Genomic DNA, 17,238 nt, shown 5'->3' on the forward strand with positions numbered 1-17,238 from the left:
CAGTTACAAATACTGAGGACAGTGAGTGTGTAGGACATATTTCACTGTCTGCAGACTTGAAGAAGATCGCCATGAAGCCTCTGCTGTTATTGTCACTGAGCCTCACAGGTAAAGGACTGTATTCACATCTTCAAGCTATGTCTATGAATGGATGGATGGATGGATGGATGGATGGATGGATGGATGGATGGATGGATGAATGGATGGATGGATGGATGGATGGATGGATGGATGGATGGATGGATGGATGGATGGATGGATGGATGGATGGATGGATGGATGAATGGATGGATGGATGGATGGATGGATGGATGGATGGATGGATGGATGGATGGATGGATGGATGGATGGATGGATGGATGGTTGGATGGATGGATGGATGGATGGATGGATGCATGGATGGATTTTTTTTTATTTTAGATTTGGTTTGAATTATTCTGAAATCAACCAGGTCTCCATATTTTAATAGTTTGAATTTATTAAACAGTGAGTTAGTCTGCTCTATATTAAATAATCTGGTGATTATCTTTATGACTGTTTTTGTAGAAGAAAAACGGTTGGTTCATGTGTTTCCCCTCACCTTTATTGGTTAGGGATTATTTGTTTATTGTTTTACTGTCAGTTGTTATTTTGTCAGTGTTTGGTTTGTATTCACAGTTATATCTCATAACTGAGTTTTATATAAATATAAAAACATATGTATACATGCTGTTTATTTACCGGTATTTTATTTATTTATGACAAATTAAAATCTGAAGGCCATGACACACAGCCTTACATACTTTCAATTTCGGTCTTTCGTGACACATGCGTGATATACGTAAATAACAAGTGTTTCTTGCGTTCGTCATTCATCGATGTGCACAGATGTCCATTAATGGTTTCACCCAACAGCTCTTAACGTGAATTCTGTTTTTAACTATTCAAAGTTTTTGCTCGGTTGAGACTTCTGCAGTTTATGCGTAGTTTATTCTCAATTATTATGTAAATCTTACGCAATTGTGCGTGATTTCTGCAACATGCACACGCAAATTTGTGGCTTTTTCAAAGACTTTTCACGCATGTAGCACCAATTTATAACTTTTATATCGCAGACATCATTTTAAAATTACATAATTAAACAAACACATGCATTCTGGGACAAAATTGACTTGTACATTGAGTTTTGTGTTCTTTGAGTGCTTTATTCGTACATCTTTCATGGTTGTAACGTAGTTCATTTGTGATACATCTGTAAAAATTTCACGTGCAGACCACAACTTTTCTCACCTTTTCCACAATTATTCCTGTATAATCAGTTTTCTTCTGTACAATATACACAAAAGGGACATGGTGGCTGTGTGGCTGTGTGACATGGGCTTTATTTTGAATCCAATTCACTCCTCATCATTCTGAGGACTAACATTCGTTTTTTTTAAGCATTTGCTCCATCTTCAGGTTAAAATACCCCCTAAAAACAGTTTTAAATGCCCTTTTCTTGAAGGTACTTCTTTTGTGTGAAAAGAGATGCCCGTTTTTAATGTAAACCACAGTTTAAATTGCTCTTAATTAAACACAAGGATCTGTTTCATGTTCTTATAGGTTCCAGTTGAATACATTACATTGATCTGCCTCATACCTTCTACATCTCTTCCTGTTTGCAGCGGCTCTGGGATTACCGTTGAAGCAAAGTCCTGTTGTCACAGAGGGAAATCTGAGCCCCCTACTGGGGGACTCTGTTCCTGCACAGGGCCATGTGGAGGTGGAGAATCATGCACCTCCACCTGTACTGACACCCAAGAAGGAGCAGAAACCACCATCTCCACAAGACCAAAAACTATCAGAGAATATGGTTGAACTTGAAGTCAAGGTAAAGCCAGAAATCCAGAAGAAAAAGGAGCCGAAAGCAGCAGAGGAAGAGGAGGCTGGAAAGGAGCCGAAGGAGAAGCTGGAAGGAGGAATAGTGGAACTGAAGCTTGAAGTGAAGCCTGAAGCTAAAGGGGCAGAAAAGCTTGAAATTCAAGCAGGGACACTTGTGATGAAAGAGGAGGAAGCGGAAATAGAGTCAGCGAAGGAACCTGAGGTTGAATCTGAGCCAGATTTGAAGGTGGATTTAGAGGTTAAGATTGATGAAGCAAGTCTCATAGAGCCAGAGGATGCGGTGATGGAGGAAAAGTCTGAAGCAGCTGCAACAGAAGAGGATCAACAAGAAGCTGAAACACAGTCTGAGGATGAAGATGACACAGATTTTAAGGTGGAATCAGAGACTAAGGTCGAACTGGAGTCTCAAGAGAAGGAAGAGCCTGAGGAAGAGTTGACGTCTGCTCAGGAGAGGTTTGAAGTTAACATGAATCTGGATAAAGGAAGTGAGCTCATGGAGACAGCAGAAAGGCACATAGACATGGAAAGACCACAAGAAGCTTTAGGTCATCCATTTATGGAATCACCGGAGGATGATGACAGACTTGAAGATGAAGATGATGACACAGTTCCATTTGAAGACCAGGAGGACGAGGAGCTCCTGATGAAGAAAAGCAATCATTTAGATGAACGACGAGTCTTAGAGATGGAGCCTGAGGCCGTCTTGGGGGAGAAACTAGATGTGCATCAGCAGGTGCCCTTTCCAGAAAATGTGCTCGCTGAAAAGAAGCCTTTTGAGAAGTCAGCACTGAAAGATCCTCAGACTGGTGAGTTTCCAGAAAAAAAGCCAAACATACAATTCTAAAAAATATATACAAATGTGTCCAGATTTTTAAACAAGTCCTACCATTGGCGCTTATTCACAAAAAACACAAATGTAGATATTTTATCATCGTTTTATTTGTAATTATTTTGTTTACAGCAGTGTAAAGGGAATTGATTGATCAGTAAATTTCACTTCTCAACTATTACATATGTAAATACCAGAAATTGTAGTCTCACTGAGAGATGGATGGCTTTTGTCACAGCACAGACATATAAATGAGAAATTTTCTGCATCAAACTTTCACCTTCTCTCCACAGAGAGGCGCTTTTGTGCTGCTGTTGCACCCGACTCCAAATGTTATCAGTTTTTCAAAGGACCAAAAACCTTTAAGGATGCTGAGGTGTGGACATTTTCTCCTTTGCCTCAATGACTTACAACAAACAACCTGCATTAATAGAAATGTCTGTTTTTCCTCATTTTCTATGTTTGCTTTGCGCTGTTTAGTATTTTTGTCGGCAACATTTCTCTGACGGACACCTGGCTTCCATCACAAGCCAGTTCATCAACCAAGAGGTGTCGAAGCTGATCCTGGAGCAAAATGGGTCAAATGCACGCGTCTGGGTTGGAGGTTATCGATTGGATGTGAGTGGTTTAAACCTTGAGGGTTTTTCTTTTGTTTTATAACTACATTTTATTGCTTTATTTGCTACACAAAATGTCTCAGTCTTTGCATTCTTTCAATTTTGTGTTGGTTTCCAGAGGAACCACTTCATCTGGATGGATGGATCCATGTGGAGCTACGCTGACTGGCTGGCTGGGGAGCCCAACAACACTTCCGGGGTGGAGGATTGCTTGGAAGTGCTGGGATACTTTGGATCTGGTAATGGTCATTTATTGTGTAATAGTTATGGCTAACAGCGGCCCAGGACAGCAAGGACCAGATTGTTTCTGATTCTTCTTTCTTACCTCGCCTTTGGGCAAAAATGCAGTTGCCTCATACTCAAAACACTCACCAAATTTTGCACGTCCAGTGAAAATGAATTTTTAGCCTAGTGAACCCCCCGAAAAATGATGACATCACAGGGGAAGATACCATCAATAAAATGAATGGGGCCAAATCTCTCATGGGGCTCAAAAAATGTGTGAAAGTTGGCAATTTTCAAGTGTTCCCAAAATATGACAAAAGAAACGTCTTCACGAAATTTCACACACATGCCACCCAGCATTAAAGTCTACAACCACAAGCGAGGTTTCATTGGCCTTTGACCTCAGCAAGAGGATCCAATCTTGAATTAAAAAAACACTTTTAATACCAGCTACAAATTTAAACTCCACCTAAAGATTTTGATTTATCACCTGGGAAGAAAGTTATTTGAAATAAGAAGTTGTAGATTTTGAATGGCATAAGTGTAGCATTCCCTTTCTGCTTGCACAAGAAAATTTCATGACATTACATTAAATTACATAATAAACAATAAAACATACAATATAGATATATTAGGATTGTGGGAGTGGTTAACAAAAAAACCTCAGCTACCAAGGAAATCCAAAAGTTTACTTTTGCTGATTCTTCTAAAAGTTACATAGACATGTTCGTCACTCCCAGACGACCAAAACATAAAACAGTTCCTATGGAGATAAAAACACACAGAAAAGCTGCCAGTTTAAAAAAATAAATAGTGTTTTTAAATGAATTTGTCCCATGGAGCTCTGAGCAGGGTGGCACACAGGCAGAGGAGGAGAGTGAAGGGCCTGTAGCCGCCGTTCAGTCAGTCGAGGACTCAATAGTAAACACTGAAGAGGGGGGAAAGGGGGGGTAGCGCCCGCTGGCCATACAACGTTGCTCGCGGCTTCAATTTTTTTTATGCTCTATTTCTTTGGAGAAAAATAGAGCTGAAGTGGTTACACAGAGGTTAGTTCGTGTCTGCCTCAGACAGATCGATCTGGTTGGATTGTAGGAATAGAAATCTATTCATAAATGAATTAAACATTGTAGAAACTTAACTAAGGAGGAGTCCTGTTAAAATGTGTTCTTCTAAACCCTGAAGAACTGTTGCTTTACTGTAAAAACATCCAGTTTGAAGCATGATTGTAAGTCCATAGTTACTTTCATTAGCTGCTCTTGAAGAACAGCTGCTTTGTAGCTGTTGGGGATTATGCCATGCAGCTGCCCCTCAGCAGTGTAGAACAGCCTCTGGGAGCTTCAGGAACGGCTCTTCATTTAGTTCCAAATCAGATTAGCCTTCAGGTTACCTCTGATAGTCCTGGCTTAACCATATTGCATGATGTAAAAATATGAAAATGAAAAGCACTGTTTTAATTAACATGACTTTAGAAGTCGTAGTGGGTATTAATGATGTCCATAAACTACTGCTGAAGGTTTGAACAGGAAAACATGACAGACTGCCTCACAAAACAGCAGGATCCTAACGCTTTCTGACCAGATCCATGTTTCTAGGATGGAGAGCACACGTTTACTATTAAAGCCCATACTTTTTGTAATTATTCCCAATCAGATATACTGGATTTTTTTTTTAAACCAGTATGTTAGTGTGAAATTCTGAAATTAAAACAGCAGACCTTTACCAATACAGGGGAGAAAGAAGGAAAAACTGATACATTATTGACAAACAAAAATCATGAAGATTCTCCATCAGCTTTAGGCCCTTGTGTACAAACATGGGATTTTTATTTCAACAATTAACTTGCAAATTAATTGATTATATTTCAAATTCTTTTATTTTGTGAATGATGTGATTTTTTTTTTTTTTTTAGAACCTGGAAAGTTGAATGATTTCACCTGCTGGACCCCTCAGGCCTTCGTCTGCTCTTATCCTCACCATTGAGTCTGGAGGATCATTTTCATTCTGAATTTCTAACAAATCTGTTCATGCATTTGTTTCATTTTTACATTTTTCATTTTAAATGAATACAGTTGGATAAGCAAATGAGTTTTTTTTGTTTTTTTTTTTATTACTTTTAAAGCTAGGGCATCTTATTAATAAGTTATTCTCTTAAAGGTTTTTGTCTCAAATTTTTGTGTATTTTTTCACAATTCTTAGTTGGTCGTTTATTGTCATATCTACCAAATACGTTGTTAAAAAATATTTCATTCAAAACTGAATATTAATTAAAGTTGGGGGAAAAACTTACATGACGCTGTTTTGGACTCTTCTTGGGGTTGTTTGATTAGAAATCCAGGTTTACTTTGTCTCTACTTCCTTCCATTGTAATTTGTAGGTTTTCAGGTAAAAATGAAAATGGAGTCAGCAATTAAGCTGTTAAATAGTAATGTACTTATAAACAACGAAAGCTTTTAAATTAGTTTATCCAGTGGTGGGCCATCAGGTGTTAATTATATTTTATCCATGCATACACATTAAATCATTCCAAATGGTCTGTCCATTCCCTTTTATTGTGTTTTTGATGGTTATGCTGCTTCCAGACATACATATTTTGATATTGGAGCATTCAACAAATCGCATTTCTGCTCTCCTTTGTTGCCAGGCAGGGTCAGAGCTAAAGAGGCCTTCACTATCTGTTCTGAAGGCCTTCTAATAGAAAATCAACGTGGTCATTCATTTCTTTCAACCAATCAGATTTTGAGTTGGTGTCAGCAGGGCCTGCTTAGGCAATGTCACAGTATTCAGACCTTCTGATTGGACAGAAGTTTCAGGAATACAGGAAAAATGTCCCACATGCAGCCTTGCCCAGTTTGACATGGAGCCACAGAGCATGTTTTGATCTGTCTCACTTAAAAACAGAGCTGACTGTACTATAGGCCATGGAGGATTTGCAGGAAAATCTCCCACTGATCTCCTTGACTTCCTTCATCAGAAAAATCTGAGTGAATCATAAAACAGCCATGCCGGTCTGTGTGTTTGGCGCTGACCATCCCCGTGTCCACTATATCTGTCAAGCAGACATTTTCAGCTCTAAAGCGAATTAAAACCTACGCAGAAACACAACAGGACAGATGCGGCTCTCAGCACTGGCCTTCATGGAATAGATAGAAGCTTCTTGATGGAACTGAAGCGCGACCATCCACATGTTAGAGTGATCGGACTGTTTGAGGAAAGAGAGGATGATGGATTTTGTTTTCAAATAATCAGATTTTCTGATGAGTGAAATGATAAATATTATAATAAATAATATTCCAAATTTATGTGGTCATTTTCAATTATTTTTGCTGGCTGTAGTTGCATAATGAGATTTGTTTACTGTTTTGTTTATTCCATTTATTTAGAGGCATTTATTGTGGCTACATGATTTTTCAGTATGCAATGCAAAGCTCATTTCTGCATCTTAAAATGTTTCATGAGGGGTTGAGTGATTCAGACGAGCACTACTAAAGGCTCAGGTGTGTAATGCACGGTCCGCCACTGGGTTTATCATATCCCAAACTTGAACAAATCCTGACTGTAACATTATGTCAACCCTCCTGTCAACATCCTGTTGTTTTTAAGGCAAAAATAAAGATTGAGTCCAGAGGCCAAAACAGCAGATGCTGCACAAATGCTAAACATTAGATCCAATGAGTGTTGTTCTGTGCAGCATCACAGAAAAAAAAAGTTTTTTTGCAAAGCATTTGGTTGCGAAAAAATGTAATACAGTAAAATGCATTCAAATAAAAGAAGAGGGTTTTTTGGTCATTAAATGAAATTACTTTAATAATAATTGTCCTACAAAGGAATACATCTTTTCATCATGCGATAGAAACAAAATCAGGTTGTCACTCTTTTTCACCTCCTCTACCGTTTTGTTCTTGCTACATTTCAAACTTGCAATTGGACTTCTGCGATGCTAAGCTAACCCTTTGTATGCATCATTTGTGTGTGTGTTATGAAGAGATTCTAAACATGGCTGCAAGGTTGACAGGAGAGGGGTTCAGTAGCCAATCAGACAGCTAGTTTTCTTTGCAGGGCAAAAGAAATTGTTCAGTCTGGCTTTCCCAGCAACAGCTTTAATATACCACAAAAAGATAAATGGAAAAAGGTAATTGCAACTTTCAGCTTGGATCTTTTGATTTAACTTGTGATTAAGTTCAAATGAAAAGACTGTACATAAAGTTTTAATTTCTGAAATGCTTTATTGCAGTGTCATAAACACTTTTGTTCCACCAAATCTGCTTTGGACAAATTGTAAAAGCAAAACACAGCACAACGCCAAGGTTCAAATGTGTTTTATTACACAATTAACACTTATGTGTTAATTGCACCTCCTCGCTTGCCTTTTTCCACCTACCCTAAAGCTCAGTGTCAAAGTAGAGGTGCACTCATTCTCCTGCACATGCAGCTTCTGTATGCTCCCTGCAAGAACGTGCTGCACTCAGTGACTCGTTTTCCACTGGCCCATACACAATCTTTCCCTGACCTTTAGACACAGAGAGGAGGATTATGAACTCTGAGGTATTTATTCTCTACTGTATTTGCTGACCTTTCCATCTACGCGTTCATCCACAGCCAACAGTAGTACGGCTGGTAAAGTCTCATCATCTGTAATGCATCTTCAGCCTTTCAATAAACCTGTACCTGTCACTAGACTCTTTTATATCTGTGGTCTTCATTGCAGAATTGTTTTTCAGAGTCATAGTGTTAGAATTCAGGTGTTGCTAGAACCACTGTTGTATAATTGTGTGCAGTCTTGACTCACAGCAACTGGACTTAAAATTTTCTTCCCTGAAATATTTAACTACTCATGGAAGTGGCTTCGAGTAAAGTGTCTGCAAGGATAATGTAAGTTACACACTTGTGTGATGTTCAGTTGATGCTGTTGTACAGCCACAGGCCACACTCTAGTTGTTAGTAAGGTGCGCATACTGGCTCCTTAGTGACCGCGCACAAATGCAGCACACACGGGGTGTGCACGTGAAAGGTAGGTGCCACCAGGACATCAACACAAGCTACTCTGATCGTTTAATTTCCTCAGTTCTGACAGCCTGCAGGGAGTGCGCACTTATCACATGAACAACACTAATGGGCCCCTTGCACAGTTATGTAGGGTTTGTGGGGGGTTGAAAAAAGGAAAAATCCATACGACGTGCCGGGTTCACGCAGCGGTATACAGCCTTGATGTGTCCCACTTGTGTGCCCCATACAGGTTCTCATTTAATTCATCCGCAGACAGTGCATATCTACTCGTGAGGGCAGTTGGGACTAAAGTCTTACTGTCTAGTGGCAACATCTACACATCCCTGATGATCACCTGTTAAACTGAAGTGGTCTGGGGGCTGAGAGAGCATGTTACTCTGTTCCTGTTGCTTTTTTGTGTGACTTGCAACCCATATTTGAATCACATTGCATCAAAAGAGGCCGCTGATCAACTCCTTTCTTACAATAGTGCTGCTGTTTCTGTCATCTAATAGTTTCCTTTCTAATATCTGAAATGGCGTATGCAAAGTTTTGGCAAGCATGTCTTTTCCCTGATCCTCTGTCCTCCACTGTAGCGTCCAGAAAAGCTGTAACTGTCATGATTCGAACGTGAGTTCAAAAATGACCCAGATGCTGGAACCCGGAAAGAGGCTTGACACAACGGAAAGATTTCAGTGGTTTAATCAGAACCAGAACTTGACAGAGTTTCCTTCCAGGAGAAGAGAGCGAGAGCTGGCTGGAGGAATCTTGAACTGGAATCTCCTTGAGGGGAAACAGCGGCGGGAGCGAGGCTTGAACCAAGACGAGGCGAGGCGCTGGCTGGAGGCTACTTGAGACGGCGTAGGCGAAGCTTGAACCAAGGCGAGGAGAGACGGCTGGCTGGAGGTTTCTTGATGCGGCGTGACTGCTGCGTTGGAGGACTGCGACCAGGTGAGGATCCAGAAGGTTTACGTCCTGAGGCAGAGCGAGAAATATCATGAGCTAAAGACAACGAGACTTGAGACAAAACGTGAGCTGACCAGACTATGCACCATAGGAGGAACAACGAACTGGCACCGGCTGAAGATCCTGGAGGAGTTTATGAAGGCAGGTGTAGATGAGGTGAGTGGATCCAGCTGGTCGCGTCCGACACAGGAAGGAGGGGGGAGGAGGGAGTAACTGACAGGCCATGACAGTAACCCTGTAATCAAATTAAACAAATCAAACTTTATGTATAAAGCACTTTTCCTATTAAAACATAGCACAAAGTGCTTTACATTAGGACAAAACAAAATGCTTGGTCTGTGGTTGTTGCCACGGTTGTTGCCCTTGCCGTTGTTGCCTCGGTCTGGCTGGCCACTGTTGCGATGTTCCCCTGGCCGAGCTGGCTCCTGGTATGAATGCTATTTCCTCACAGCAGAGACAAGTCTTACGTTTCTTTTAGAAGTGAGTTTTATAAGTATTCATTTTGCGTGGGGTCATAGGTTGTATGTGTTAATGGAGGGGAGTGGGAAGTGGGAAGGGTGGGTTGGGTTATTATTGTAATATTGTGTATGTTTTTTGTTTCAAACATTAACGCACTTCGAGTCACGTAAGGCAGGAGAAGCGCTTTTTTATAAATAAAGTTTAATTTGATTTGATTTGAAAATAAATAATAAAAAACGAGCACAGACCTCCCCAGACCTACACACAACCCCCCCCCCCCCCCCTCCCGACTCCACCCCCTAATTGATTTCGATGGACAATGGGAAATAGGCTGAGCATGAAAAAAATGTTGGCAAATATTTGGGACCTCCGTCTCTGTAAAAAGCTGCAAAACCAGCCAAATGCTGCATCATATGCGGGACCTGTCCCCGTCTAGAGCTGCAGCGGTTGAACAGCCGACCCAGAGGAAAAGATTCTAGATGAGAAAGAACCGGAAATAAAAATGAAAATGTAAACGAGAATTAAAAAGTAAACATACTAATTAAAGTAATAAACAATAAAACAGTGAAATAAGGAATATTAAAGTTTATTGTGAATGATCTAGTGTAAATTCATAAAACAAGATAAAATAGACCAATAAATACAAAATAAAATTAATAAAATAATAAAACTAGCAAAATTAGCTGAAAGCCAGGTTAAAAAGATGGGTCTTGAGCCTTTTTTTAAAAGCATCAATGCTCTCTGCAGCCCTCAGGTCCACTGTCAGACTGTTCCACAAACGAGGGCCATGGTGCTGAAAAGATGCCTCTCTGTAAGTTTTGGTTTTTACAATCGGAACGGTTCGAAGACCAGTGCCACAGGATCTCAGGGTCCATGAGGCTTCATATTTAACTAAAAGATCTGATAGATAGGGAGGCGCAAGACCATTAAGACATTTAAAAACTGTGAAAAGTATCTTAAAATCGATCCTGAAGCATATGGGGAGCCAATGCAGGGATTTTAAAATTGGGGTGATGTGAGCCCGCTCAAGGTTCTTCAGAAACTCCCTCCATGATGTAGGTTGGATCAATAAATCCACTCCCTGTAAATTACAGGTACAGACTCGCGTTGCTTTTTTACAAAAATCACAGACGAATAAAATAAAATAAAACTAAATAAAAATTTCAACTGCCATATTGCTGCTCGGTTGACCTGGCAGGAGAAAGTGTCTGGTGCCACAGGAAAAAGCCCCTGCATATATTAGTCACACTACAAGTAACTGCTGATAAATATTTATTTAAATTTGCATTTGTTGTTTTCAGGTGGCGTGCAAGGCAACTGCATGCCAAGCAAAAGAGAGCAAACCTCACAAAATGTTTGACCAGGATTCTCATCACGTCCCTAAAAAAAAAAAACGTCGACCGGTAATAAACAAATAAAAGTTCCTCATAAGAATCTTCTAAAAGAAAAGGCTAATTTATTTCTGCAACCTTAAAGGTTTGATGTTTCTCAAATTGTGAGTCTTTTGCTCTGACAGTCTATTTATTTATTCTTAGAAATAAACCAAATAAATTGAGCACATCATCTTTGTACATGTAGTTATATTTTCAATTAGTTCCTGTGTTTTTAGACTAAATGACCTTCAAAAAACTTAACCAGCTGGAAACAATTACAAAGGATTTGTTATATTTAACTAAAACAAAAAAACAGAACAACACATTAAATTGAACAGGAGATACACTATAGCAGCACACATGTGGTAGAGGCCAAATAACAACTTACATGACCCAAATATCTGTCAGCACCAGATGCAAAGACACAAAACTCCTGCTTGAAAATGGAAAATGTTCAAAAATACTTTCTGATCTAAAAGCAATGCAATTACTACAAACCAAAGACACACAAAAAGGACAGTGAAGGAATACATTTATGGAAAGTGAGACCGCATATAAAGATTTAAACATTTGAAACGCCTAAGTCTATACGCTCAAATTCACTCACATTTATAAAGCTACGTCTCAGTTCTTGTTTTCATGAACAGTCGCCTCAAACTGTTTCAAACTGCTGACAGAGAGTCCTCTGGGTTTGGGTCTTCACGTTTTTAGCGTTTAGCAGATGTGGCATGTCGATGACTTTGGTTGCTCCAGGATGGACTCCCTGCGGAGGTCGTTGGGCACGGTGCCATCGGGGCCCCAAAGGTTGAGCTCCGAATAAATGCCCATTTCAATCATCTCTTCCTGCCACGGGATGGGAATGTTTCCAGAGGAAAACTCATCAAAAAAGTTCTTGTCGGGATCCTCCAGGGTCACCCCTTTCACAGAGGAGAAAGCCCCGACGTCATCCAGGCTTTTAGCATACACCACTTTGGGGTCGGGGACGAAAGGGGGCTGGATAATGCCTGCAGGGGTTCAGATCCTGTTAAACCATTCAAGTTTTTTCAGATACAATTTAGAAGAAAGGAGAGTGGTTGGTACCTGCATTCAGTTTCCTCCAGTTAATGTCTTTGAAGAATGGGTGAGCTCTGATTTCATCACAACAGCCGTTCTTGAACCCCATCCTTTTGTCCACATCTCTCGCCAGCAGCCCGTCGCACAGGGACCTGGCGTGCTCGCTGAAGTTGTCTTGGTAAGTCACCTCCCGAGTCAGCATGCGCTCCTTCATCTCTTCACGCTCGACCTAAGAGAAAGACAGAGAAGCTCTCACGCTCTCGCTGTTCGCTCAGAATCTGCATCTATGGCCGCTCCTGGTTTAACACCCAACCTTCTCGCCTCTGTTCCTAAACGGGTTCTTGGCCGCCATGAATTCATACAAAGTGACGCCCAAAGTGAAGTAGTCCACCGAGGAGTCATACTTGTCACCTTTCAGCATCTCTGGAGCCATGTACCCTGTAAGAGTTGTGCAAAAATACAGTTACTAAGTATGTCTGTGTGTGAAAGTGGCTCTCGGTGAACACAACACCCACCTGGTGTCCCGGCATAACCTTTAGTTTTTGTTTTGCCTTCTTTGAGCTCGACAGCCAGACCCAGATCCGAGATACGCACGTTTCCTTTTCATTTAGAAAAAAAATTAAAATGTCTGCATTAGTCTGTCATTCCCAAATCTCCATTTTATCTCAGTTTGCCTGAAAGTTTTACCGTCGTTATCGAGCAGAACGTTTTCTGGTTTGAGGTCTCTGTAGATAATGTTCTTCTGATGGAGATGCTCCAAACCCTGGATGATCTGAGCAATGTAAAAGCAGGCTCTGGGCTCATCGAACCCGGGGTTGTTCTCATCCACCAGGTAGATATGGTATCTGGAGGGTAAAGAAAATAGATCAGCCTGGAGGCATTTTGGATCTTTCATGGGTATTGATACAAGCAGTTAAATTTTTTAAAATGTCTGCAAACATTTAAGGCAGACCTTCAGAAAAAGCCATGATTAATAATATAACACCGAGGTTGAAGATGAAATTGAGGGCTGGAGCAAACTTTTTCATGTAGTTAACAAATTTAGTTCAAATTATTTAATTAACATGATATTAGTTGAAGAGCAAAAGTTCCTTCATGCAATAAATATTAATGTTGATGCTTGGAAATGTGAAATTACTTGAGGTCTCCCCCGTTCATGATGGTCATGACCAGACAAAGCTCTTCCTTTGTCTGGAAGGCGTACGCCAAAGACACAATGAAGCGACTGTGGACCTTCTCAAGAATTATCTTCTCCACCATCGCCCCCTATAGGAGAGAATGAAAAAAAGCTTCTTTGAAAAACATGCAACATTTCAAAGGAGAAACTGGAGCTTCTGTTTGGGGTTTGCGTCATATCAACGACATTTGAAAAGCTGAAAATCAGGAAATAAAAAACACATTTTGCAGGGTGACCTTGACCGAGTCAAGGGCAAGATGCAACTGTGCCCCAGAGTTCCCTTCAGAAGAGCTTTCGTGTAAAGCTCCCAGTAATCACTATATCCCTGTCTCTGTTTAATTCTGCAGGCAAAGCCGAAGCAGACAGAGGCAGGGACAAAGATGATTAGCACCGCTGCAGCTCGCTCAGTGGAGGACACTTTCTTTAATGCACAAAGCCCAGAAGACCTTTTATAGTTCAGGGCTTTAATGACATAAAGTCTCTTAAAATAAATGATTATAAACACACAGAATTTTTCTCCTGTAGGGAACTTGTTTTTGGAATTCTGATTACATGTAAAATGATCTACTGCTAATAGAGTAATGAACTTGACATAATATATAGAATTCATTTTGGAGGAAAACTACAATAAATGTTTGGGTCTGCCCGATGAAACATCTTAAAATAAGATTTGGACATTTAAAAATTGGTGAATATGTCCAATTAAAAGTCTGAAAATACTTAAAGTTGTGTCAAAATTGGACAAAGTAATTTTAATGCTTGTTAACATTTATCAAGTTTTTCAAGTGGAAAACTGTCAACAACTAAAAAGGGATGAGAGCAAAAGAGGACTAAAGGAGCGTGGTATTGAGAGACAGTCACCTCGAAGCCTTTCCTCTTCTTCAGCCTCTTCTTGTTGAGTTTCTTACAGGCATACAATTTCCCAGTGGCTTTCATCTGACAGGCAGACACCTCCCCAAACCCACCTTTCCCCAAAACACGAAAATCCAGAAACCAGTCTGCATCCATGGGCTGCATCTCCAGCCATTTCCATTGAAGGAACCTCTTCAGGTACATGCTCTCCAGGAAGAACACATAAGGAGCCTCTCGCAGGTAGTCCAGTGTTTTGGCCAAAGCTGCGGCAAACAAGTCATCGCCCACAACTTCCAGGTTTTCCTTCACCTTAGCTATGATGTCCTCAGGCAGGAACGGGCAGAAATGTTTGGCAGATGGGTCCATGTATCGCTGGACTATCTTAGAGGCTTTCTTTGCCCTCTCAGAGTCCTCGGCCAGGTCATAGTCCTCGATGTCTTTCCACAAACGACAAGCCCCGTGGTATTCTTGATTTGCTTCCAAGAATTCCCTAAAGAGCCGTTTTCCAATTGGCTGCTCCACACATACAGAGTCAAAGGCCAAGTCTAGGGTGTCCTTCAGACCCTCACACACAGTGATGTGGGGCAGCTTGAGGCGAGAGTGGTACTTCTTGTCCCGAGCCGTTGCTGGGTTGGAGCCATCAATGCTTCCCCGGGCGTTGATGTAGGCAGAGTTTGCTACCACAGTGGTCAGTCCTCCGATGTCCATGGTGAAGACAGTTAGGCGAAGCAAAGGGAAGACATCACAAAGACACAGAGGGGAAGGAAAAAGGAAAAAGCAGGAGCGGGAAAACAGGAAACGGATGACAGAGGAGTGACGGAGGGAGCAGGAGGGAGAACTGGTGTATGAGGTAGACTGCAGCACAATTTGAGGACAGCCCCATCCTCATTCACACACACACACACGCAGGCACACACACACACACACACACACACACACACACACACACACCTGAGTCAACACCTTTCAGTAATCCATTAACACCCCAATGCCCCAGACAAAGTGTGTGAGCACATGTTAGAACCACTCAAGGAGCACATTCAGGAGTTCAACCAGCAACCTTTCTCCCATAAAAAGAAAAATGTTCAGCAAATTAAAGCAGAGAATTATTTAAACCAATCAGAGCAGTCTGAAAATATGCTTAAATGTGTTTCGATTTCATTTGGAAAGGATTTGAAAAAGCTGATCAGGTTCCCTCTCCACCTGTTCTTTTATTTTATGCAATGATCCTAGTCTGACCAGGTGAACGCTTTGGGTTTTTTAATGGAATTAGTCTTTTTTAAGGCAGATTCAAACTGCTAAGCAGCTTCCTCTGATATGTATTTTTACTGTCTTTTATGGAGACTAGATAATGTTAAAGTTTTTCCAAAGTTTCACATGCAGAGACTATGAGACTAAACCCATTCTAACCCATAGGGACATCAGTGTGACAGAAAAAACATCAGAAATGTGTCATGTGGTCCACTTGGTCTGTGGTTTATCCCACACAATTTTCCTTTAAGGAAAAACAAATCTGGGTTCTTGTTGGTTAGCATAGATGTAAAAGTTTCTGATTTGTAAAGATTGAATTTTATTTTTACATTTTTTGTGCAAGTAATTTATTAAATATCTTAAGAAACTCCAAAGGAAAAAAATCTGAAGCTGTATTTGTGGCATGTTTGAGCATAATTGTTTGTGTCTTTGCTTTTTTTGGATGAATGAAACCCAAATTTTCTCAAGTGTGTTTCAGATGTTGTCATTAACATCAGTAAATGTCAAATGGTTCCTCCTATGGGAGCGTGGGAATGTTGGGTCGTTCAGAAATAAATTCAACTCTGGACGATCGCAGGGTTATTATTTTCCGAACGTCATCAAAACCATTGAGTGAATGAATTGTAATTTTCAGCACTGTTTTTACAAAAACTTTGACTGGCGGGTTTCTTTCTACAAAGTTGAAAAGTGGAGCCTATCTGTTCAAATCCAGCAGTGAAGGATTTTCTGTGATCAGATGTCCCCAGCTGTGCAGAATCTGTAAGGGAGGCGTAAGGAAGCAACCAAATCAAAATCTAATTTTAGCTGACAGAACTCCTCGGACAGGACTTTTAATAAATTAGTTGCACGCCTGAATCTCTGTATCCCCTGAATTTGGTTGTTTTTTAGTAAAGAATTTTATTCTTCCAAATGAAGCTTTTACTGTGAAAGTCTTTCTAAAGAAGACAAGCCACTTAAGTTTTCATAGATCGGGATTTAGCTTTTTGTATTATTTCATGAGAGCATCCAGTATTTTCTGAATTTTATCTATAAACACTTCATTTCCTTTGAAAGCACACTACTCACAATCAGCTAGGAGTGTTGTGAAAAACTCAGTGGATGTCATATAGGGTAATTGTTATAGGACAGACACAAAACGGCCTCTCTGTGTTCAGTGTATCTTACTTATTCGGGTCAAAACCGAAAAAATCTAACAGAAAAACCCTTTTCAATGTGGCATCAGTTTCAACATTATGTGTCATTCCAAGTGGATAATTCAAACAGCCATGAACACACGATGTTACTTTACAGACGAGCAGCTCCACCTGGCAATAGCGCCCCTTCAGGTTGGTAGCAGACAGTCAGGTGTTGCAGGTAAACTTGGTGAGTCTCAAAGTGTCATCAGCAGACTTGCATCAGGACACAGAACTTCCAATGACAGACCACAACCATGACCAGGACCTAAGGACCTCTGACCTCAGACCTGGTTTAGCAAATGCCACACAGCTGCAGGCCGGTTTACCAGATGTGAGGGGTACTGGGGTTTCCAGACAAACTAACAGACTCCTTCACTTTGGTTTGAATGATAGATGACAGTTGCAGGTGATTCCACTG

At 40.6% G+C, this 17,238-nt stretch overlaps 2 protein-coding genes and 1 long non-coding RNA gene across 3 annotated transcripts; 1 reads left to right on the forward strand and 2 right to left on the reverse strand.

Annotated features, from left to right (window-relative positions):
- Nucleotides 1-6,064, forward strand: LOC105356771 (DNA ligase 1). Its single transcript, XM_023950752.1, has 6 exons — nucleotides 1-108; nucleotides 1,644-2,666; nucleotides 2,983-3,065; nucleotides 3,170-3,307; nucleotides 3,425-3,545; nucleotides 5,441-6,064. Exons 1-6 carry the CDS (start codon nucleotides 72-74, stop codon nucleotides 5,509-5,511), a joined length of 1,473 nt encoding a protein of 490 aa, XP_023806520.1. The 5' UTR covers nucleotides 1-71; the 3' UTR covers nucleotides 5,512-6,064.
- Nucleotides 6,065-9,200: 3,136 nt separating this feature from the next.
- Nucleotides 9,201-9,900, reverse strand: LOC110017351. The gene is made up of 2 exons (XR_002292712.1): nucleotides 9,567-9,900; nucleotides 9,201-9,489 (listed from the first exon to the last, which is right to left on the reverse strand). It is a non-coding gene; the product is annotated as an uncharacterized LOC110017351 (long non-coding RNA).
- Nucleotides 9,901-10,509: 609 nt separating this feature from the next.
- LOC100529159 (rhodopsin kinase) lies at nucleotides 10,510-15,264 on the reverse strand. The gene is made up of 7 exons (XM_004081490.4): nucleotides 14,404-15,264; nucleotides 13,504-13,631; nucleotides 13,053-13,210; nucleotides 12,881-12,964; nucleotides 12,679-12,803; nucleotides 12,393-12,594; nucleotides 10,510-12,316 (listed from the first exon to the last, which is right to left on the reverse strand). Exons 1-7 carry the CDS (start codon nucleotides 15,100-15,102, stop codon nucleotides 12,027-12,029), a joined length of 1,686 nt encoding a protein of 561 aa, XP_004081538.1. The 5' UTR covers nucleotides 15,103-15,264; the 3' UTR covers nucleotides 10,510-12,026.
- Between the last annotated feature and the right edge of the window lie 1,974 nt (nucleotides 15,265-17,238).

The sequence above is a fragment of the Oryzias latipes genome, chromosome 21 (assembly GCF_002234675.1).
Source record: "Oryzias latipes chromosome 21, ASM223467v1".
Lineage (NCBI taxonomy): Eukaryota > Metazoa > Chordata > Actinopteri > Beloniformes > Adrianichthyidae > Oryzias > Oryzias latipes.

What these genes read in the sequence shown, in the direction of transcription:
- LOC105356771 (XM_023950752.1), top strand. Translation starts at nt 72, where the DNA reads ATGAAGCCTCTGCTGTTATTGTCACTGAGCCTCACAG. An exon ending in ACTGAAAGATCCTCAGACTG is followed by an intron (nt 2,667 to 2,982) that starts GTGAGTTTCCAG and finishes TTCTCTCCACAG; the next exon opens with AGAGGCGCTTTTGTGCTGCT. An exon ending in TTGGAGGTTATCGATTGGAT is followed by an intron (nt 3,308 to 3,424) that starts GTGAGTGGTTTA and finishes GTTGGTTTCCAG; the next exon opens with AGGAACCACTTCATCTGGAT.
- LOC100529159 (XM_004081490.4), bottom strand. Translation starts at nt 15,102, where the DNA reads ATGGACATCGGAGGACTGACCACTGTGGTAGCAAACTCTGCCTACATC. An exon ending in AGAAGAGGAAAGGCTTCGAG is followed by an intron (nt 13,632 to 14,403) that starts GTGACTGTCTCT and finishes TCTCTCCTATAG; the next exon opens with GGGGCGATGGTGGAGAAGAT. An exon ending in TTAGGAACAGAGGCGAGAAG is followed by an intron (nt 12,595 to 12,678) that starts GTTGGGTGTTAA and finishes TCTTTCTCTTAG; the next exon opens with GTCGAGCGTGAAGAGATGAA.